This window comes from Archocentrus centrarchus, unplaced genomic scaffold (genome assembly GCF_007364275.1).
Source record: "Archocentrus centrarchus isolate MPI-CPG fArcCen1 unplaced genomic scaffold, fArcCen1 scaffold_30_ctg1, whole genome shotgun sequence".
NCBI classification, from domain to species: Eukaryota; Metazoa; Chordata; class Actinopteri; order Cichliformes; family Cichlidae; genus Archocentrus; species Archocentrus centrarchus.
This window is the reverse complement of record NW_022060259.1, coordinates 1,012,832-1,037,505: the sequence shown is the minus strand read 5'-3', so window position 1 is coordinate 1,037,505 and position 24,674 is coordinate 1,012,832. Positions and strand designations below refer to the sequence as shown.

General features: G+C 40.9%; 1 protein-coding gene across 8 annotated transcripts; it reads left to right on the top strand.

Annotated features, from left to right (window-relative positions):
• Positions 1 to 53: 53 nt before the first annotated feature.
• tpm2 (tropomyosin 2 (beta)) lies at positions 54 to 23,736 on the top strand. 8 transcript variants are annotated; one of them, XM_030723957.1, is made up of 9 exons: positions 54 to 305; positions 10,059 to 10,184; positions 13,443 to 13,576; positions 14,004 to 14,121; positions 15,843 to 15,913; positions 16,841 to 16,916; positions 18,475 to 18,537; positions 18,653 to 18,722; positions 22,997 to 23,735. In XM_030723957.1, exons 1-9 carry the CDS (start codon positions 192 to 194, stop codon positions 23,077 to 23,079), a joined length of 855 nt encoding a protein of 284 aa, XP_030579817.1. In that variant the 5' UTR covers positions 54 to 191; the 3' UTR covers positions 23,080 to 23,735. The 8 variants fall into 8 exon arrangements, with proteins under 8 accessions (XP_030579817.1, XP_030579815.1, XP_030579814.1 ...); XM_030723955.1 differs by lacking the exon at positions 16,841 to 16,916 and adding an exon at positions 17,724 to 17,799 and having other exon boundaries at positions 22,997 to 23,732; XM_030723954.1 differs by lacking the exons at positions 16,841 to 16,916; positions 22,997 to 23,735 and adding exons at positions 17,724 to 17,799; positions 20,274 to 20,608.
• Positions 23,737 to 24,674: the final 938 nt, after the last annotated feature.

Below are 24,674 nucleotides of genomic sequence, written 5' to 3'. Positions count from 1 at the left end.
TCCAAAATGAAAAAAGAAAAAAAAAAAAAAGGTGTGCGCTCCTGCTGCTGTTATTCCATCCTCCGGCTCTCATACAAGCCACACGCGCCCTCCTGCCCGTCTCCGGCCCTGTCACGGACTCCTGCCCGTGTTTCTGTCCACATAACTGGGCGCAGTTCTCCTTCTGCTTAGCTCACACAACCTGAAGAACCATGGAGGCCATCAAGAAGAAAATGCAGATGCTGAAGCTGGATAAGGAGAACGCTATAGACCGGGCAGAACAATCCGAAATAGACAAAAAAGGAGCGGAGGACAAATGCAAACAGGTACCGTATGAAGTTCCGCTCTTCCGCACAAGCAGCGCAGCCTGTGAGCGTCAGACTGCGCTGGCTTCAGCTTTTCTTTCTTTAGTTTCAAATCTGGTCATCTAAAGTGCGCATCAGCTGTTTGCTAATGAAACAGTTTAAAACGCTTTAAAGTAAATAATATAATACACTAAATAATAGTACCAGTCAAAAGTATGGACACACTTACATATACTTACATATTCATATGAATGGCTGAGTGTGTCCAAACATTTGACTGGTTTTGTATAAACATATATATATAATATAAATATATATACATATAAATAATATAAAAATAAGTTTGAAAAGAAGAAAAGAAATGAATGTAAAGCCTACTGTAGCTTTTGGTTGCTAAAGCTGATTATTCCTAGCACTGCCTGGTGTGTATTTCTGACACAGTCATTCAGACATTCTTTGTTTGTACCTTTGTGTTCGGGCATTTAAATTTAGTTTATAGGTGTGAGAACAGTGGGCACTGACCATGAAAAGCTGGTGTCATACCCTTCATTAGTCAGATTTTTGTGTTATTATTATGCTTCTAGTTTTCTGTTTTTTTAGTGATTTTCTTTGCAGTGTATTTATTTTATTGAGCTGTTGTACTTCATTTAAACTATTTTGATATAGGTTATGCTTATTGATTTTTTTTTTTTTTTTTTTTTTTTTTTTTTTTTTTTTAGATTTTATTTTTTATGCTTATTGATTTTGCTGCTGTGACACAATAATAAGTATACAGATGATCTGTATTGTGGCTTTATTTTGAACATGTTAAAATTACACAATAACAACAAAAAAAGAAACAAAAGGAAAAAGATAAAAATCATAATTATAATAATAAATAATATAAATAACATGTTCAGAAAGGAGTAAGAAGAAGCATATGTGTATTATCCCACCTTATTTCCACTATTTATTAACTATTAATCATCACTTTGACTTCCTTTATGCCCTGTCTTATCATAAATCCTTCCTTACAATTTGTTACATGTATTTGGTTTCATAACCCCAGTAACACACCAAGAAATATACACATTTACAGATATATAAATATATACACAGAATATACACATGTACATACAGGGATGATTTAAATTTAACTCCACCCTTAAACCGTATCCCCCCATCTCTTTTAGAAAACAACTTTAGAATATTGTCAGGAAGAATGAACCAGATCTGCGAATTTTAGTATTTTTGATTTTAAGAATAATGGATTTGTATGATCTCTGTATCCAGTATTATGGATTATCCTTGTGGCCCTTTTTTGAAATATGGACAATGATGCTAGTGAACATTTATACAGACCTCTGGACAATAATTCAAATATGGTGAAATCAGTGAGCAGTAGGAAATGTGAAGTGTTGAGCTTTACTCAGTATTGAAATGCTTCTTTAAACTTTGTTATGTATATATTTTATATGTGACTTCCAGCTTATTTTATCATCTATTGTCACACCAAGAAACTTATTTTCATGAACTCCTGTAATGTCCGCCCCATCTATATGTAACTGCACTTGTGAGTTTCTTTGACAATTCCTGAATAATCTAATTTTACTTTTACTTTATCGATAGTTTGTTACTGTCAAACCACTTTTTATATTCAGTTCAATTCGAGTTTATTTATATAGCGCCAAATCACAACACTTGCCCTAAGGCGGTTTATACTGTGAGGTAAAGACCCTACAATAATACAGTTCAGAAATGCCCAAATATGTGAGTATGTATAAGTGACTGCATCCAGCAGCTCCTTTAGAGTCTCCTCAGAACAAAAGACATTTGTGTTATCTGCAAAAAATACTAATTTTAATAAATCAGATACCTTACAAATGTCATTCATAAATTTATGATATTTATGATATAAATAATGAATAGTAGTATAGATGATGATGATAGATGATGCATTGATAGCGGCCTTTAGCTCGTCTGTGTTTTTAGATTGGGCATTTCTCATCTTGACAATACCCCAAAGACTGTTCATGAGGTTCAGGTCAGGTTAGATTGGCAGCTATTTCAGCACTGTAGTAACATGGACAGAAAACCATTTGGTAGTAGTTTTGGTACAGTGGACAGGTGTTAATAAGGAAATCAGTATCTCCACAATGCTTGTCAGCAGATAGAAACATGAGGTGCCCTAAAACCTCCTGGTAGACTTTGGACGTGTTAAAGCACAGTGGACCAACCACCAACAACAACACCAGCAGATGATATGGCAACCCAAATCATCACAGACTACAGAAACTTCACACTGGACTTTAAACACACTGGGTTCTGCGCCTCCCCAGTCTTCCTCCAGACTCTAGGAATTTGATTTCCAAATAAAATGGAGAATTTATTTTCATCTGAAAAGAAGACTTTGGCCCAATGAGCAGCAGTTCTGCTCTTTTTCTCCTTAGCTCAGGTAAGATGCTTCTGATGTTGCATCTGCTCCAGGAGGGGCTTGATAGGAATGCAACAGTTCTGTCTCGTTTCCTGAAGACGTCCGTATGTCATGACTCTTTATGCAATGACACCAGCCTTACTCCACTCATTGTCAAGCTCTCCCAAGTTCTTGAGTCGACGTTTCTTGAAAATCCTCTTGAACCCATCCCTGTTTCTTGTAACCTTTTCTACCACACTTTTCCTTTCCTGTAAACTTTCCATTAACACCCCTGAGGTGACTGTTTCTCTGAAATGAATTGAGTCAAATAGTTACTTTTCAAGAGAAGAGCACATTGGGTTATGGCATAAGTTACAGTGTAGGGTTTCATAAGTGTTTATGATTGCAACATACCAATGGCATAGATTTAACATGGAAGTATAATTCTACTGTCAAGTCCCAGTCACTGAAACCCAGAGACCAGCAAAACAGTTATCCAATACAGCTGTTTAAACTGTTGTGCAGCACCACTTTTCACAGACTAACAGGACACATGGCTGCATCTGAAAATATTGCCCTCCTGCTCCCTAACTGCTCTCCAAGTGATAAAAACAGTGAAAACAAACTGAGAGCGTTCACCTTCAAAGTGAAAGTTGTGCCTTTTGAAACATGTTGGCTGCAGCAGTGAGGCACAACTTATATTTCTCCGTTTTTGGTTTGCATTGCACTTTTTCATGTTTTGTGAGTTAGTAGTTAGCAGCTAGTAGTTGGAACCCACTATAATCAAAATCCGAACACTGACCATTTTAAGTGTCTGCAAAGGAATGTTTTTGATATGTTAGATAACTATTAAACTATTAAACTATAGCATGTTTAAAACAAAAATCACATACCATCTTAGAAACATGGTGTCTAACCAGATACTTACTCTGGATGGCATTACTTTGGCCTCCAGTAACACTGTGAGAAATCTTGGAGTCATTTTTGACCAGGATATGTCCTTCAATGCACATATTAAACAAATATGTAGGACCGCTTTTTTGCATTTGTGCAATATTTCTAATATTCTAATATTTCTTGTGGTTCCTAGGATACTTAAGAGTAGAATGGGAGGCAGAGCCTTCAGCTTTCAGGCCCCTCTTCTGTGGAACCAGCTTCCAGCTTGGATTTGGGAGACAGACACCCTCTCTATTTTTAAGATTAGTCTTAAAACTTTCCTTTATGATAAAGCTTATAGTTAGGGCTGGATCAGGTGACTCTGAACCATCCCTTAGTTATGCTGCTATAGGCCTAGTCTGCTGGGGGGTTCACATAATGCACTGTTTCTTCTCATTCACCTTATTTACTTTGTTTATACTCCACTCTGCATTTAATCATTAATTGTTATTAATCTCTGGCTCTCTTCCACAGCATGTCTTTCTCTCCCCTCAGCCCAACCGGTCGCGGCAGATGACTGCCCCTCCCTGAGCCTGGTTCTGCTGGAGGTTTCTTCCTGTTAAAAGGGAGTTTTTCCTTCCCACTGTCACCAAGTGCTGCTCATAGGGGGTCGTTTTGACTGTTGGGTTTTCTCTGTATTATTGTAGGGTCTTTACCCACAATACAAAGCGCCTTGAGGTGACAGTTTGTTGTGATTTGGCGCTATATAAATAAAATTGAATTGAATTGAATTGAATTGAATTGAATTGAATACCACACCAGCATTCAAGCACCGCCTGATGCTATTTTGGGGTCCCAGTTAAGCCATTCATGATTGGTTGATATTTTCAATTAGGCTGAATATAAAATATGATACTCCTCCGTGAATCGCCACCTTATCGTGGTGGAGGGGTTTGTGTGTCCCAGTGATCCCAGGAGCTATGTTGTCTGGGGGCTTGTCCCCCTGGTAGGGTCTCCCATGGCAAACTGGTCCTGGGTGAGGGTCCAGACAAAGAGCGGTTCAGAAGACCCTTATGAGTGAAAAAACAAGGGAACAGTTTACCCTGCCCGGGATAGGGTTACCGGGGCCCCACCCTGGAGCCAGGCCTGGGGAGGGAGCTCGAGGGAGAGCGTCTGGTGGCCAGGCATTAGCCCGTGGTGCTTGGCCGGGCGCAGCCCGAAGAGGTTACATGGGCCCGCCCTCCTGCAGGCCCACCACCCGCAGGAGGTGTCGTAGGGGTCGGGTGCAGTGTGTGTCGGGCGGTGGCCGAGGGCGGAGGCCCTGGCGGACCGATCCCCGGCTATCGAAACTGGCTATTGGGACATGGAATGTCACCTCTCTGGTGGGGAAGGAGCCTGAGCTAGTGCGTGAGGTTGAGAGATACCAGCTAGATATAGTTGGGCTCACCTCAACGCATGGCCTGGGCTCTGGAACCAGTCTCCTGGAGAAGGGCTGGACTCTGTTCCAGTCTGGAGTTGCCCTCGGTGAGAGGCGGCGAGCTGGGGTGGGTATTCTTGTATCCCCCCGGCTTGCTGCCTGTACGTCGGAGTTTTCACCGGTGGACAAGAGGGTAGTTTCCCTGCGCCTTCGGGCTGGGGAACGGGTCCTGACTGTTGTTTGCGCTTATGCGCCGAATGACAGTTCAGGGTACCCACCGTTTTTGGAGTTGCTGGGTGGGGTGCTGGAGAGTGCTCCATCTGGTGACTCCATAGTCTTGCTGGGAGACTTCAACGCTCATGTGGGCAATGACAGTGAGACCTGGAGGGGCGTGATTGGGAGGAACGGCCTGCCCGATCTGAACCCGAATGGTGTTTTGTTATTGGACTTCTGTGCAAACCACAGTTTGTCCATAACAAACACCGTGTTCGAACACAAGGATGTCCATAAGTGCACATGGCACCAGGACACCCTAGGTCGCAGGTCGATGATCGATTTTGTAATCGTATCATCAGATCTGCGGCCGTATGTTCTGGACACTCGGGTGAAGAGAGGAGCTGAGCTGTCAACTGATCACCACCTGGTGGTGAGTTGGATCAGGTGGCGGGGGAAGATGCTGGACAGACCTGGCACACCTAAACGTATTGTGAGGGTGCGCTGGGAACGCCTGGCAGAAGCCCCAGTCCGGGAGATCTTCAACTCCCACCTCCGGCAGAACTTCGACAGCATTCCGAGGGAGGCTGAGGACATTGAGTCCGAATGGACCATGTTCCGCACCTCCATTGTTGAGGCTGCTGCTCAGAGCTGTGGCTGCAAGGTGGTTGGTGCCTGTCGTGGTGGTAACCCCCGAACCAGATGGTGGTCACCGGAGGTGAAGGGAGCCATCAAGCTGAAGAAAGAGTCTTATCGGGCTTGGTTAGCCTGTGGGACTCCGGAGGCAGCTGACAGGTATCGACAGGCCAAGCAGAATGCAGCTCGGGTAGTGGCCAAAGCAAAAACTCGAGTGTGGGAGGAGTTCGGTGAGGCTATGGAAAAAGACTTTCGGACGGCATCGAAGCGATTCTGGCAAACCGTCAGGCGACTCAGGAGGGGAAAGCAGTGCTTCACTCACACTGTTTATAGTGCGGGGGGGGGTGCTGCTGACTTCAACTGAGGCTATAGTCGGACGGTGGAAGGAATACTTCGAGGACCTTCTGAATCCCACTGACACGCCTTCTGTAGTGGAAGCAGAGTCTGGGGATGAGGGGGATGACTTGACCATCACTGGGGGTGAGGTCACTGAGGTAGTTAAACAACTCCTTGGTGGCAGAGCCCCTGGGGTGGACGAGATTCACCCTGAGTTCCTGAAGGCTCTGGATGTTGTAGGACTGTCTTGGTTGACACGCCTCTGCAACATCGCGTGGAGATCTGGGGCAGTGCCATTGGATTGGCAGACCGGGGTGGTGGTCCCCATCTTTAAGAAGGGAGACCGGAGGGTGTGCTCCAACTTTCGGGGTATCACACTACTCAGCCTCCCCGGTAAGGTCTATGCCAGGGTGCTGGAAAGGAGGGTGCGTCCGTTAGTCGAACCTCGGATTCAGGAGGAACAATGCGGTTTTCGTCCTGGTCGTGGAACGCTGGACCAGCTCTTTATCCTCTCAAGGATATTCGAGTGTGCGTGGGAGTTTGCCCAACCAGTCTACATGTGCTTTGTGGACTTGGAGAAGGCATTCGACCGTGTTCCTCGGGGTGTTCTTTGGGAGGTTCTGCGGGAGTATGGGGTGTCTGGCCCATTGTTGCGGGCCATTCAGTCCTTGTACAACCACAGTGAGAGCTTGGTCCGTATAGCCGGTAATAAGTCGGATTTGTTTCCTGTGGGTGTTGGACTCCGTCAGGGCTGCCCTTTGTCACCGATTCTGTTCATAATTTTTATGGACAGAATTTCTAGGCGTAGCCAGGTGGCGGAAGGCTTCTTCCTTGGTGGCCTCAGAGTCTCATCTCTGCTTTTTGCAGATGATGCGGTTCTGTTGGCTTCATCAGGGGGGGGCCTCCAGCTCGCAGTGGAACGGTTCGCAGCCGAGTGTGAAGCGGCTGGCATGAGAATCAGCACCTCTAAGTCTGAGGCCATGGTCCTCAGCCGGAAAAGGGTGGAGTGCCATCTCCGGCTCAGGAACGAGTTCTTGCCTCAAGTGGAGGAGTTTAAGTATCTCGGGGTCTTGTTCACGAGTGATGGGAGAAGGGAACGGGAGATCGACAGGCGGATCGGGGCTGCTTCTGCAGTGATGCGGACGCTGCACCGGTCCGTCGTGGTGAAGAGGGAGCTTAGCGTAAAAGCGAAGCTCTCGATTTACCGGTCGATCTACGTTCCTACCCTCACCTATGGTCACGAGCTTTGGGTAGTGACCGAAAGAATAAGATCGCGAATACAAGCGGCAGAAATGAGTTTCCTTCGAAGGGTGGCTGGCCTTTCCCTTAGAGATAAGGTGAGGAGTGCGGCCATCCGGGAGGGGCTCAGAGTAGAGCCGCTGCTCCTCCACATCGAAAGGAGCCAGTTGAGGTGGCTCGGGCATCTGATTAGGATGCCTCCTGGCCGCCTCCTGGGTGAGGTGTTCCGGGCATGTCCCACCGGGAAGAGGCCCCGTGGTAGACCCAGGACACGCTGGAGAGATTATGTATCTCGGCTGGCCTGGGAACGCCTTGGGGTCCCTCCGGATGAGCTGGAGGAGGTGGCTGGGGAGAGGGAAGCCTGGGCTTTTCTGCTTAGGCTTCTGCCCCCGCGACCCGGCCCCGGATAAGCGGAAGAAAATGGATGGATGGATGGATAAAATATGATAACCTATGATTAATCCTAACCTACGATTAAACCAGATTTTAGATTGTATTATATTATTTAATAACATGCCATACATAAAATTTTGGTTTATTTATCAGTTTACATCAATGGATTTGATTCAGTTCAGTTAAAACTGATTTAAATACTGCCTGTTTGCAACAGCAGTTGCCTCAAGGTTATTGTAAAGGACACACCCAACAATCAGACAGCCCCCTCTGAGCAAGCACTCTGCGACAGCGGGAAGGAAAAACTCCTTTTAAACAGGAAGACTCCTCCAGCAGAACCAGGCTCGGGGTCACAATTTAATGATATGCAGTAGTGGTGTATAAACACCCGGAGAGTGAAAAGACAGGAGTGGAGAAGAAGTGGTTCAGTGTCACCTGGTCCTTCCCCAACAATAAGCTTTGCCAGAATGGAAAGTCTCAAGTCTATTCTTAAAAGTAGAGAGGGTGTCTGTCTCCGGACCCCAATCTAGGAGGTGGTTCCAAAGGACAGGAGCCTGAGAGCCGAAGGCTCTGCCTCCCATTCTACTTTTAGAAATTCTAGGAACCACAAGTAAGCCAGCCGTCTCTGAGTGAAGTGCTCTACTGGGGGATTATGGTAGTATGAGCTCTTTAAACATATGTTGTGGACTTATCATTCAAGAACTTGTATGTGGATCACGCAAAAACAGCATTTACCCACTGCCTACATGTGATTCCACTATTTTCTATTCAGACCTAGCTGCTGTTTCCAACTCTGGACCATATAGGAAAATATTCATCATTTATTGTTTTGAGAAACACCCAACAACACAGTGACATTGCTGTATGACTTATAGTCTCTGGTGCAGGTCCACAGTGCATTTGACAGGATCATGTAGTAATTTCTTAATACATCCCAGAGGATCCCAGCTTGCTCTCACCACCAACTAGACCCACTGAAAACTGACATTTCTATTTCTGTATCTAAACACCTTCTTTGAATTGTCAGAGTTTTTGAAAAGCATCAGTTAAGGCTGTTGTGTTGGTTACCACTGTTACAGTAACTATAGGACGGACTGATGCTATTTGTGAATAAGAGGCCTTAGATGGCTGTAAGAGGTTGTCAGAAGATATATTTAAAGCACATTTGTACTAGGCACACTGTTGTCAGGCCACATCACTGTCATTTACAATTGGCTTTTTATAGACCTTAAACCTGCTGTTGAAAACAGGAATTTATCTTTTAGAGGGTGAGATAAAGAGTTTTCCTCTCTGAAGCATAAATATGCACACAGATTTTATACAACCCCCCAACTAGATTATTAGCAAAGTGTTACAAATTACAAGGGCGTATTTTCTAGGGAACATGAATCAGAATTCTATAAATATCTGCTTGTTAGACCTGCGCTGGATTTGATACGCATCTGGTGGTTACTGTCACTTACAGCTTGGTCTGTATCCTTTTGCTGCACATGGCAACTTGCTGAAACAATATTTGAAACACTAGATAACAAAGACCAGAGAGCTCATCCTGTTATGAACAAGAAGATTGTTGCATTTCTTCTGTTATAAGTGAACATGGTGTTCCATTTGGGAACATGAATATGCACAAAAATCTACTTATTAGATTATTGTTACAAATAAGACACCATCCTCTGGATGGTATAAATCAATATTTCTGAGATATGCCTGTTAGGATTTGAGAGGCTGAAGTGTTGCTGATTACATCTGCCTAATTTGTTGAATAATAATAACCTTAGTAGCAGCTGCTGCTCCGTCCTCACTGCAGGTCACAGGAACTGAAAGCTACATTTTCAACATTCTCAGAATATTTTAAGGTGATAATTTGTGCTTATTACATCTTTAATTTAAAAAAAATATTGAGCTAAAATAATTAGTAAAATATTTTTTGGCACTTAATATTTTGATTAATCAGTTCAACCATTTTAAGGAAAATAGTGGAAAATGAAGGAAAGGAAAATGTATGGAGTGGTTCTTATATAGTGCTTATATAGCGCTTTTCTACTCAACTTTGAGCACTCAAAGCATTTAGTGAAATAATAACATGTCTCTCCAGCCTCCCCAATGGGATTTGTTATTTTTCTTTGTCACGTGTTATTACAAGTAATATTTTTTAGTAAATCAAACAAACATTAAAATTAAAGAAAAAAATGTTGGCTTTTGAAAATGCTTGCCCCAAAGTTTCTAACATGATATGCTTTTGTATTCTCTGCTTGGTATACTTGGGTTGTAGCTTGAAGAGGAGTTGCTGGCCCTCCAAAAGAAGCTGAAAGGAGTGGAAGATGAGCTGGACAAATACTCTGAGTCACTGAAGGATGCCCAGGAGAAGCTGGAGCAAGCTGAAAAAAAAGCAGCAGATGTAAGTGAGCATAAATAATACGATTACTGTTAAGGCCACATTAACTTACTGTGTTTGGCCACATGAGGGCAAAGTAATTCATAGTTTTAAAATTAAACTAATTAAAGCATTATAGAGAAAAATGGTGGGAGGGTAAGGGGGTCACGTGTGCGAGCAAATGTATCAGTCCTAGATGGATGCACATGCACCCGCGCAGTTGGTGGGGGACCCGATATACCACTACAGTACTACTGCTATGTGTGCTGTCACTTTTTAGCACTAGGTTGTAACTTAAATTACGGTACACTTACAAATTTCATCTTTAGTGCTATAAAACTGGTAGCAAGCCCCCTACAACTGATGCACACCCAGTAATCATAACAGCAGTGCATGCTGGGATTCAAGTCAGTTCAGATCTCTTTGTGCTGAATCTCCGGCTCACTATCATTGGTTGCAGTGAACTTATTCTCAGCTGCTTGAGAAAAAATGCTTATCAGGAAAGGGCAGCACTGTGGTTAGCACTGTTGCAAGAAGAGTTCGAATCCACTATCTGGCCAGGGCCTAAGACATGCAGTTAGTGAGGTTAGATTAATTGGTGATTCTAAATTGCCCATAGGTGTGAGTGTGAGTGTGATTGGTTGTCTGTCTCTCTGTGTTAGCCCTGCGACAGACTGGTGACCTGTCCTGGGTGTACCCTGCCTCTCGCCATATACATTTGCTGGAGCTGGGATAGGCTCCAGGCTCCCTGCGATCCTGAATTAGATAATTGGAAGGAAAAAAAATAAAACAAGAGAGACACTGGGGAACATTCCAGCTAATCTAACTAGTGTTAAGCATTTTGTTTTTTGAGGTTTTGTCTGGGAACAGTCTGCAGATGCTGCTGCTCCTGGTGCTGCTGTTCCAACTTTAATATAGAGCTCAGTTAAAAACATTGTTTACAAAAATAAACGGAATTCTATAGTACTGCATATCATATGTATAAGTATCCTGCACCATCATAAAACTAGAATATTTTTAGTGGGATATGTAATGTTTGGCTTATGCAGCAGGGTTAGTGGTGAAACTGGGGTCACAATGTCTTTCCTTTTATAACAGTTACAGCCATTCTTGAGGGCTATTTATTTATTTAATTTTGTTTTATTTTATTTAAATGTTTGAGTTCTGAATCCAATTGAGTGATGCAGGAAAGAGTGAGACCACATGTGTTGGTCCTAAAAGGAATGGAACTTTGTCCTGTCTGCAGAGTCCCTGTGAGGTTACCAAAGATGGAGAATTGGAGCAATGCATTCATTTGTTTATTCTTCCCCTCCTAGTAGCTGATGATCACTCACATGAATTTGCCTTAGGAGGTCAAGTTCTATTCACAAACGCATTCGTGCTGTGTGTGCAGCAATGCACTATCTGTGGAAATATGAAGACAAGTCAGAGGCTATTTACCATCACCAGTGACTGTAAAATTGTCTCTTATGGACACTGTTTTAAATTATTTTCAAAGCAGTGCAAATTGTTTTAGTCACTTAAAAACACCAGTGCAGCACATTCATGGGTAGAGCCTGGTCACTGCTCTGTGTGTGGCTTATTAAGTGAGTGACAAGTTCGCAGCAGTAGTACAGATTTTTAATTTTATTACCGCCACCTGGGATGTTAAGTCGGGGTTGGTGGGGCTGCTCCGACTTTTCCGGTTGGAAAAAGAGCTTGAGGGGGCTCTCCATTTGAAAATACCAACTTCCGACTTCAACTAGAACGCACTAATAGCGAACATTATTTTGAAATAGTAACCGGAAAAGCCTTGCGTGGATTCCGGCTTACAGTTGCCACGGAAACCCTGCAACACCTGGGGAAAGCTGTAAGTTGAATCTTTGCAGCATGGCGACTTTGACATCCATAGACTCTGTCAGACGGAAAATCCAGACGCTGCAGCAAGCGACGTATGAGGCCGAGGAACAAGCAGAAGTGCTGCGGGAGGAGGCTGACCTGGAGAGGCAGGCCAGAGAGCGGGTAACGCGCAGGGACGCCGACGCTCCAGTGGAGCGCATACCTGCTTTCCATATTCTTTCTTTCACTGTCAAACTAACAGAAGTGTGGATTCAGTCTGGAGTTATGAAACAGTTCATTTAAAAAGTGCCCATTAGCAAGAAATAAAAACCTGCGTAAAAGAATGTTGACCATGGTTTTGGAAATGTTAATGAATATAATATGCTCATAGTAGGACAATAAATATTGTCCCCTTATACCACAAGCAGGATTATGCCCTTAACCACTTACTTTCTGTAGTTATACACTGTACTGTAATATTCATATTCTGACATCTCCTACCTAAAAAGATTATGAATACATACATATACAAGTTTTTGACAGACTTCTTTGATGTGGGAGAGAAACGTAATTTAAAGTAAGGATTTCACACAGTAAATAATATACTCAATAAAAATACTGTGCTTTTCTTTCTATCACTAGTCTCCATAGTGCATTTTCAGGCTTTCTGTTTTATACAGTGTCTGCTTATAGTGACTGAAGGAAGAACCTGAATTAGCCCAAATGTGGGCCAAAGATGGAGCTCACACCAAAAATAAGTCACAGCAAACTAACCAAAAATCATCAACAATTTTAACTGAGTTATAAGTTTCCAAATGAGAGCAACCTAAACTGTTTGCAACAGACAAAACATTTGTGTTTAATTAAGTGCTAAGAGATTCAAAAGGTCAATATTGTTCTAATTGTACTTTATGATATTTGCCTGTAGTCATGTGTCTCAGTTCTATGAAACACACACACACACGTTAAAATCTGAATTATTGGTGCAGGTACGGTATTACTGTATTGGTATACAAGAAATGAATGTACAGTTAGGATATAAACTTACATAAATTTAAACATAAGCACTGTTTCAATACTTGGAACCTTTATAGTCAGGAACTGCCTTGAGACTAGAATCCATGAACAATCACCAAATGCTACGTTTCCTCCATTGAGATGCTCTGCCAGTCCACGAGTCTCTCAGCCTAGATCTTCAGTAACTGAAATGCATGCTCTATTAGGTTAAGCCACAAAGACATAAAATCCTAAAACTTATTTTAAAAGCACACGTAAACTTGAAAAAGAGGGAAAGGGAAAGCATAAGGAAGGAATTGAGATACTGAGACAAGCTGTTGCCTACTTGGATCTGAGCTGTTAAGGTAGTGTAAACACAGGCCAGGGGAGAACAGGAAGAAACAGGGAAAAAACGCTTAAAGAAAAAAAATTAAGACAGAAGCTGTGTGTGTGTGTGTGTCTCTACAGGCCGAGGCAGAGGTGGCATCTTTAAACAGACGTATCCAGCTGGTTGAGGAGGAGTTGGATAGAGCTCAGGAGAGACTGGCTACTGCTCTGCAGAAGCTGGAGGAAGCTGAGAAAGCTGCAGATGAGAGTGAGAGGTGATGAGCTTCATGTCCACCCGTCTAAAATCTTCACATGCTGTCTGTAGAATGAAAATGCATATTTTCTGTTCTTTATCCTGCTCTTTGTGACGCATTTTGTCAGTGAAGGTGCAGTTGTTTTGTGTTAATTTTTAATGCAAGTGTAGAACATGGCCTGCATTACAAATACATCCAGTTCCTTTTGTAAGGCAGGCCTTTGCATTTAAATTTGGAATTTTCAACTTTCCAAACCTCATAGTATTACTACAGTATGACATCATCAGTATTATATTTTGAGGCTCGATGCAGCTCTTTCATAGCCTTGCGTGACTTTGATGTAGTTAGATGTTAGAGCTAGCCCCAGAATGCAAATAGTGAGTACAATACTATAAAATATATTCTAAACACTACACTGCTCGTTCTGTCATGCTTTCTTGTTATTCAGAGGGATGAAAGTCATAGAGAACAGAGCAACAAAAGATGAAGAGAAAATGGAGATCCAGGAGATGCAGCTGAAGGAAGCCAAACACATCGCTGAGGAGGCGGACCGCAAATATGAAGAGGTGGGGTATCACTGTTTTTTCATGGTTATCTCATGATGTCCCAGTGGATAAATGGCAAATGGACGGGTTCTTTTATAGTGCTTTTCTTTGAGCACTCAAAGCCCTTTATACAACATGCTTCATTCACACACATTCATACAAGCACTTCTTTCAACACCTAATTGCTTTCCAGCATTCACACTCATTGGGAGCACAACAAAAAAGCTGGCAGTGTGCAAAACATTCATCTTTGACAGTATGAGGATACATGTTATAAAATAAAATAAAGTACATTTTAAAGTAAGTAAAGTACTTATGTACATAACTTTACATTGCTGTGAAAAAGTATTTGCCCCCTTCCTGATTTCACATTTGTCACACTTACAAGACTCAAATCATCAAACAAATATTAACATTAGACAGAGATAAAATCAGAGTAATTACAAAATGCAGTTTTCATCCTCCTGTGCAAAATAAAGCTGGAGGATATTGTCATCATGCTGTCCATCCGTCTGTCTGTCCGGGCATCTGTCCATGAGGTTTTACCGTTCCAGTCTGTAGACTCCAAAACCACAAGCGTGGAATCTACCGCATGGGTTCTTTGCTCTTCAAAGATGTGCAACACAATATCCATGTTCTTGGATGTTTAGTACCATTTGTACACTTTGGCTTTAATTATCTGAAGTGGAAAGTATACAACATGCCTGATTGGCTTAGCCTAATCATGTGATCATATGGTGCTCTTAGGGGCTATAGCTAGGGCAACTAATGACTCATGGCCATAAATACTACAAACTATGACTTAACACTGAGCAATATTAAAGCCATACCTACTGCTCAGCAATACACATTACATTTTGTACATGGTTGCCTTATGATTATAGTGATGTTATAAATAATGCATTGATATCAGCAGATTATGTAGTATGGGTGCATTATGTAGTAATATTCCTGTACACACTTGAGTATAATATGGTGTGAATACCTTGTAAGTATGCATTCTATCTGGCTATAGATTTATAGATTATATAAATAGAAAGACATTATGTAGTATACACCCTTGTACAAGACTGCAGTATATACTTTCTCTAATTTGTCTACCGTGGAATTTTTTTGTGTCTGTTCTAGGATGTGTTTACCAAAAAGTATTTGTAGAAATGTTAAAGATAATCAATAATCAATCTCTTAAAGCATGCTTAAAATTGTTGTGATTTAATGATTATTGTTACATCTGGTGTAAAACTAACACAGCATTTCATAAAAAGAAAATCATACTACATGGTGGTGGTAGTGTCATGGTCTGGATGACCTGCTGTAATTTTATGGGCAGGGGGTGGGCAGAGAGAGTCTGTAGTTTTACTTTTTCACATATGGTCAGGTAGGATTGGAGAGCTTTTTTCCCCTTAATAAATGAAATCATCATTTAAAAACTGCATTTTGTATTAACTCGAGGTGTCTTTGTCTAATATTAACATTTGTTTGATCATCTGAAACATGACAGTGTGGCAAATATGCAAAAAACTAAAAACATCAGGAAGGGAGAAAATACTTTTTCTCAGTACTGTAATGAGTTTGCTGAACATACTGCACACTGTGAGTGTGCAGTATAGAACTGGAGGACAGTAGTAGGGTCAGTAAAGATAAATATTAGAAGCTCACATATATGCAGTCCCTTTTTCTCCTAAACCAGACAAGCTGAGGGACCTGTTGGGGTGACTTAAGTGTGTGCTGAATATCTGCAGGTCGCACGCAAACTGGTGATCCTGGAGGGTGAATTGGAGCGCTCAGAGGAGCGTGCTGAAGTAGCCGAGGCGTAAGTCAATACCTGCACTACAAAAACACCAGCAAGTGTCACTTACATATATACATGTTGTCATGGTAGAGATCATGTGATTCCTACCATGACAACATGATCTTATCCATTCACCTGAATTTCTTCTGTACCCTGTGTGTTTAGATTAATAGTAGTGGGATTTGTAAGTGTTGCATGGATGGAATATCGTAATAATTCTTTTAACAACTGTGACTAATAATCACTACTGTTTTATCTACTTATTCTGTTTTTATCTGTGTTTTGTGACATAAAATACAAAAAAATTACAAAACCAGGATTTCCATTATTCCATGTTTGTGAAGTTTAACTTATATTTGGAATTGTATCTAAATCATAACACAGTTATTATAATTGTTGTTTAATTTTTTTTGGAAAACTACTTAAATATTCACAAAATAATTTCAGCACAAAGGTTCTTGTGTAAGTGATGTGCAGGACATCAAACTAATGACATGGAGACCTGAGGGTGTACTACGAAGCAAACTGGAGTGTTTGCAGTGTCGTTAAGCTGGCTCTTTTCTTAACCTGGCCAAATTATCATCATAACTTGTGCTGTATACTTTAACCTCCTCCAGAGGAGGTCATATTCAGACCTATAAATTAAAATCAATTTTAATCACCCACTATCACTAAAAATCTTCCTTACCCTGTTTTCTCTGAATAATTTGGATTCTTAACTGAGGGACTGTGGAACATATTCAAACCTTTTCCATATGTCATATCATATGTCTATATGATTGGGACTTTAGAGTTTGTAGAGCCAGCTAATGCAAAGAAAGTATACCCCTCTGGCTGTGTGTTGTTCTTTCTGTATGTTTTCATGAATGACTGCATGAATGCACCACCACTGTCTGTATGGGACCACTGCCCCTCCTCACCCCCAACCTCTTGGACTAACTCATGCAGGAGAATGAGGGAGCTGGAGGAGGAGCTCAGACTAATGGACCAAAATTTGAAATCCATGGTGTGCTTCGAAGAAGAGGTACTTACTGTATGAACTCCACTGAGGTCTAATTTTGACCTGCTGTCTTGTGCTCCTTTGACCTGCAGCTTCTTAACTTCTCCATCTGCTTTCTATCTGTTATGCAAGTTTCCTCCTAAAAATCTAATAGCAGTATTTAAGTACTGGTGATATTCTACTTTTTTTCTTTTATATTCTCTTTATGATAAGAGTGAAACCAGCAACCAGCTGATTTAAGGATTCACCAGTTTATACCACAATCCATTCATCCATACAGTGGTGCTTCTTTTCCTCCCGTTTGTGCATTATTTGCCATCTATTACTGTTTCTCTTAGGAAATTATTGAAGTGTTTTTAAAATAAAATAATATATCTCTAAGACATGTTAAATAGTAGTAGGAACAGTAGCCTCGTAGCCTTGTCACATACAGGGTAGTCAAGACAAAGCACTGAGAAACAGATGAAGACATTATTGGCTTCTGTTATTCATGGATTAATGGACAAATTGAAAAAGAGCTGAACAAATTCATACAGTACTTTATTCTTTGCATCCACACCTCCAACCAATTTAGAATCACCACTTAAGATAACACGCATGTCTTTGAGCTGTGGGAGGAAGCCTGGAAGAAGCCAGTCCGAGCCCATGCACACTCACCAAAAAACAATTCTGAGCAGGAACCTTTTTTCTGGGAGGCGACACTGCAGCAGTGTTGTTACAAGACTTGGAGTCTTCCCTTAGACAATGTCCGAGTTTAATCCATTCTGGTTTCCTACTTTTCAAATCACTACTTTCTCTTCTTTTGCTTTTCATCTTTCTTGCGTTGCTCAGTAAATCAGGTGATCTTGAGGAAGAGCTGAAAAATGTCACCAACAACTTGAAGTCACTGGAAGCACAGGCTGAAAAGGTACAGTAGGAGCTGAGGGGCCTTAAGAGTGGCCAGTCAGATCATATTATATATATATATATATATATATATATATATATATATATATATATATATATATATATATATATATATATAATCTGTAAAAATACTTTACTGAGTCATAAAACAAATGCAAAGACACTAACAGAAAACAAATGTCCATTCAACAAAACACATAGATAGTCTGCTGTGGAGATGCACAGACATAAACTGCAAATGAGCTTCAGAGGACGGGCCATGAATTAAAAAACGCTTTGTTTCAAGTTTTTCAGAAAATGGTAAAACTGTTACTTGATTTGTGTGACATAATTTTAAAGTGAAAAGCTGTATTGACCAATATGCCATTTCCAGCATCTTTGTTTGGATTGAAACACGCAGCTGAAGATCAGAATCAGCATCAGTGATGAAGCCTGAGAACACTTCAGTGCTTACATAGTACTCAAACTGCTGTTAAGATAAAGTGATAAAACATTCTTGTAATTTAGGTGTCTTAATGTTTTACTGTTAATCATTTTTAGTATGTAATTATTTAAAACTATCATGCTTGCCTTTCTTTAAAAAAACCCAATAAACTCCCAGAGTAACAGGTGCACAGCATCAATGCTGAAATGGAAATGGTATTTACATGTACTTTGTAAATGTATTTTGTTTCAGTATTCTCAAAAGGAGGACAAATATGAAGAAGAAATAAAAGTTCTTACAGACAAACTGAAGGAGGTAAACCTTTTCTAGTCTTATTTCTTTTATTTTGTTATTGCTTCTGTTGCGTAATGACTCACACTGACTGTGTTATAGATGGTGGGCTGATACTTTGCTGTGGTTTCTGTTCCAGGCTGAGACCCGTGCAGAGTTTGCAGAGAGGTCTGTGGCCAAGTTGGAGAAGACCATTGATGATTTAGAAGGTAGTTAACACACACCTGTCATCTCTGCCAGTGCTTCCACTGACATGTCTGCTCAGTGAACAACATTGAAGTCACACAGCTTCACTAATCCCAGCTCCCAGTATTGTAACTGAACTGATACCTGGTTCCACAGCTCTGCAGTTTCAATTTACTGAATCAAGCCACTGATGAGTGGAAGGCTCAAATTCCTGTAATACAGTTATGGTGCTATTGGATAATTTTAATTGCTTCATTTTCTGCTATGTTACCACCACCATAGTTACAATGCTCATTTTCTTAAAAGAACATCATTTGTAAGAAAATCTAAAGCTTACCAAAAAAACAGCTGTTGACACAACAAAATTCAAAATTCTCATGCAATATGGGAGCTGATGGGCAACGTGCAGCTTGAACTGGCTAAAGTTAGATAATCTATCTATATACTATATAGTATACTCGACTATTAATGTGTTTGTAAAAATGCATGGGTGTGGTCTATTTTTTTTTCCACTGGCTTGCACCCATCTGTACTTGGTACTTTCATTCCACGTGTTCTTATCTACAACATCTACAGTACTACAGCAACAATAAGAAATACTAATAAGAAAAAAGCAAGAACATTATTTCTAAACTTTTGATGTCACCTTTGTAATGGAAATGGATTGGCTTTGATATAATGCTTTCCTAGTCTGATTACTTTTCACATTTAGCCATGCATTCATATAGTGAGGAGACAGTGCTAACCACTACACCATCTGGGTGGCATGAAGTATTGGTTCTTGGGTCATCTCTAGTCTGGGTCATTTTATATTTTCTTTAATCACAGAAGGACATCCCCATTGGTGATGGGTCTTATTTAATTGATTTTTGTTCATTTATTAAGGGAAAAAAGCTTTGTAATTGTGAAAAATAAAAAGAGTTCAGTTTCATTAGCCACACCCAGGCCTCATTACTGCCAGACCTCATCCATCCATTCTCTTCCACTTATCCTGTTCAGAGTTGCGGGGGGGCTGGAGCCTATTCCAGCTGCCATAGGGGGAGAGGCAGGGTATATCCAGTACAGGTCACCAGCCTGTCACAGGGCCAACACAGACAGATAGACAACCATTCACACCTATGGGAAATTTAGAGTGACCAATTAACCTAACCCCAGTAACTGCATGTCTTTGAACTGTGGGAGGAAACCCACGGGGAGAACATGCAAACTCCACACAGCAAGAGGCCCAGTAATTCTAGCTGTGAGGCAGCAGTGCTAACCACCACGCCACCGTGCTGCCTACTAGTGTAGTCATACTAGCATAGTATCTTTTCCTAATTTATCAAAGTCAGAGATATTGGCATTGGTTGACTAAGCTCAAGTTGAAACTGCTGTAGTTGTTGATTGTCTTGGTGAGCTGACGTAACCAGTTGATGCGATGGCATTATCACCAGTGAATCTATTTGGTATGAATATTTACAGTTTCAAAACTATTTTGATTTCTTTTTGTTGTACTTCTTTCCTGTCTTTCTACCTCCATCAAATCTGTGTCTCTCTGTGATTTCTTGTCTCTGTGTCTCAATGTCCTCCTTCAGATGAAGTGTATGCTCAGAAGCTGAAGGGCAAGGCTCTCAGTGAGGAGCTAGACCTGGCCCTCAACGACATGACTACACTGTAGAAGTTCTCTTGCTTCTTCACTGCCCCTCTTTCCTGTCTGAACTCTACTGCCTGTTTGCTTTTTTCCTCTGCTCCACAATGGGATTGTGTAATAGAAGAGCCACTAAACTATTTCACAGGACTGGTCTTTTTTGTAAAGAAGAAGGTTACATTACTGCCGTGTATCTACACTGCATTGCTGTCCTTTCATTAGCAAAACATTAGTTAAACAAGCCTCTTTCCTCTCTAATAAAGCTGTATTCCTTTCCCTGTCTTCTCTTTGTTGCCTTGTCAGTCTTTTATTCTTTCCATATTGCACAACGAAATGTTTGCGTGTGTGCACATTTGTGTGTGTGTGTGTGTGAGAGCGAGAGAGACCCACTCTGGAATAAGTTGGATGAAATACTAACTTGTGGCTCCAGGGGGGAGAGATTGGTGATTGGAGCAGACTTCAGTGGACATGTAGGTGAAGGAAACAGGGATGATGAGGAGGTGTTGGGTAGGTATGGCATTAAGAAGAGAAATGCAGGAGGACAGATGGTGGTGGATTTTGCGAAAAGGATGGAAATGACTGCGGTGAATACAGGTTGACGTATAAGAGTGGAGGAAGGTGCACACAGGTCGACTATATCTTACTCAGAAGGTGCAGTCTGAAAAAGATTGGAGACTGCAGGGTGGTGGCAGGGGAGAATATAACTAGGCAGCATCGGATGGTAATCTGTAGGAAGACTTGGGACATCAAGCAGAGGAAGTGACTGAAGGTAGAGGCAAGGATTAAATGGTTGAAACTGAAGAAGGAAGAAGATTGCATATAGTATAGTGCATTTACAGGATTTAGAGCAACATGTGCTCCCATCCAGACGGTGTAGCTAAACTGCTAAATTGCATCTATTGCAACAATTAAAATGTCTGGGTGCTGAACCTGCCTCCCTGCAGTCCACACATTTCACCATTTGTCACATAACATGTTGAAAATATGACAAAGAAGACCCAGAACTGCTGAGCATGTAGAATCCTATATCAAACAAGAATGGGACAATATTCCTCTCACAAAACTTTCATCAGTTTACAAACATTTCAGTTCAGTTTTATTTATATAGTGCCAAATCAGTTGCCTCAACGTGCTTTATATTGTAATTTAAAGACCATACAATATGAGCAAGCACTTGGTGACAGTGGGTAGAAAAGACTAGATTTTAACAGGAAGAAACCTCCAGCAGACCCAGGCTCAGTGAGGGGCTGTTATCTGCTGTGACTAGCTGGGGGTGAGGGGAGACAGGACAAAAAACAGAGTGTGGAAGAGAGCCAGAGGGTAATACCTGATGACTAAAAGCAGAGTGGTGTATGAACACAGAGAGTGAAAAGAGGTGAGTAAAGAAGAAACACTCAAAATGGGAACCCCCCAGCAGCCTAAGTCTATTCCTGCATAAGTAAGGAAAGGTTCAGGGTCACCTGATCCAGCCCTAACTATAAGCTTGATCAAAAAAGGAAAGTTTTGAGCCTAATCTTAAAAATAGAGAGGGTGTCTGTCTCCCAAAACCAAACTGGGAGCTGGTTCCACAGAAGAGGGGCCTGAAGCTCTGCCTCCCATTCTACTGTAAGCCAGCAGTCTGAGAGCGAACTGCTCTGTGAAGAGAAGGATTTTAAATTTGATTCTGGATTTAAGTGGGAGCCAATGAAGAGTAGCTAATATGGAAGAAATGTGCTCTCTTTTTCTGGCCCCTGTCATATAAAGAGGTTAAATGCATAATACAGGCTGAAAGCAACACAGCTGGTGCAGCCAAAGCAGAGGTGTATGTGATTGGAAAAGTGCTGTAAGGCAGTGTAATATATAAAAGCACTGTATGAATGTTTGCTAGCCTTAAGCAGGCCAATTGTAAACGTATTATCCAAAAAAGTGTGTTTTAAGCTCAGATAGAAAGCTGACAAAAAGTCAGACTGTGTAAGTTATTAAATCTGTGATCCTGATAGTAAAACAGTGGAAGATCTGACATATTCACAATTGTGTATTCCATTAGATTCTAATGTTATCTTGACATAAGTGCTTGTCTTATTTTTTCAGCTGCAGTCCCAGTCGTGTTCAGTGGTTTGAGAGCAAGTAATGACAAAGTATTAAAATATAATTCAGATGAATTCCAATTAAAATTAGGCTTAGTCTGCTTGCTATTTTTTTTTTTTTTAAAAAGGTCAACATGTACAAGGCTTAGTGCCTGTTTTAGGTTCACTCCACTGTACAGTAGGCTAAATTATAACTAAGATATGTAGAACAATAAAATTGCTTAAAAGTTGTTTACAGATAATTGGGGAACAAGCATGAACTAAGTGTTTTCTAGGAAAATGTATTCCATACTGTACAATCTGTATTTCATACTATAGCTTACAGCACATAACTTGTAGGCTGTATACAGTAGGCTTTATTTTACTATAGTAGCCCATAGTAAAATAAATGAAAACACATGGAGTATTTATTGTTTTCCAACAGCATTTCCTTATTTTCTTTTAATCCTTGAACTCCTGTTTGTCTTGGCTTTATCCTTCTGTTTTTGGTAAACTGGTAAAAGTACGACACACAGAGATTTAAGTGTAACTAGATTTCCCACATATTCGTTATAGATAGGATATTAACTTGAATGCTCACCTGTGTCTTTGTTTCCAACTCCAGAGAAACTGGCCCAAGCCAAAGAAGAAAATCTGGATATGCACCAGGTATTGGACCAAACCCTTCTGGAACTCAACAATCTATAGTGATCTTTACAGAGCCGGATTAATGACATCTTGAATGAAAGCAGGAGGGGGAAATGGTTCATCTTTCATATAACTCCCAATAAATAAAAAATAAAGTAAATGCTGGGTTGGTACACAAATGGATCTAAAGAACCTGAGCAGGAGAACTGCAGTGAATGCTTTTTTTTTTTTGTGCACTACAGATTCTTAAATATCTTTTAAAGGATCAAAACTGTGATCATCATTAAACTGAAATTAAGTTAAACTAGAACATTAATCATGGCAAGAGCCGTCTTAAAAGTGAAAATTTATTTATCATAAGATATACGTTACCTAAACCAAAAAAGATGGTAAGATACAAAATTCTTTTATTTAAAAAAAACTGTTGTTTAATACTAGTTCTGAGTAACTTCCCGATCAAAATTATTGAATTACTATAAAACTGCTCAACATTGACAAGTAGAAAACTACTTTTAAATACAGAAAGTTCTAATTTCTTACCGCTATTCAGCACAGCAGTCACATGAAAACAAAAGTGATCCAATAATCTTTTTTAAATGGGCAGGATGTTTTGTTTGTTTTTAATTTCAATAAGGTTTGAAACTTGTTTCTTGCCAGAGGTGACATTTTCAGTTTGAACTCTTCACCATGCCTTTATGTTACTTTTGGATGCTTTGGTCTTTGCATACTGATTCCTCAATAAAGAATTGAATAAGTAAATGGTAAATGGACTAGTTCTTTTATAGAGCTTTTCCACTCTGAGCACTGAAAGCGTTTATACATGTTTTGCATTCACCCATTTAGTTCCTTTACAACATTAAACATTTTGAATGAATGATTTTAGGATTTTTTTTTTTAATTTAAAAAAGTGACTTTTTTATTAATTAAAAAATTAGTGGGTGAGTCGCTCCATCATTAAGTCCTTCCAAGACAGAGAAATGATAAAAGAGGCTGTCACAGAGGCAACTAATTCATTGTTTTGGGACTTTAAAAACAATTTAGAAATATCTTTAATCAAAGCTCATCAGCTGTCAAGAAGCACAGTTACACAGTGAGGAAGTAATGGCCAGTGATTTGACACAACAGCTTCGGGAAGGTTGTTGTGGAGTGCAAGTGTTTCTGACTGTAACTAGACAAGTCTTTAGACAGACGCAATACAGTCCAGTTGTGCATTTTTAATTGGATGGCGTTAACAGATATGACTGCAAAAGAGGAGCTGCTAACAATACTACCCATGAAAGAACACAGGTGGGGGAGAGGACATTTTCTCATCCAGGGCTGGGTTGCGGCAGGGGCAGCAGCCTAACTAGATAAGCCCAGACCTCCCTCTGCCCCCAAGGCGTTCCTAGGCCAGCTGAGAGATATAATCTCTCCAGTATGTCCAGGGCCTCCTCCCAGTGGGACATACCCGGAACACCAAAGAGGCACCCAGGAACCACCTCAACTGGCTCCTTTTGATGTGGAGAAGCAGCGGTTCAACTTTGAGCCCCTACCAAATGGCTGCACACCTCACCATACTCCTAAGGGAGAGGCCAGCCACCCTTCGGAGGAAGCTCATTTCTGATGTCTGCATTTTTAACCAATCTGATCAACATGTTGAATGAGCTTAATTTAGA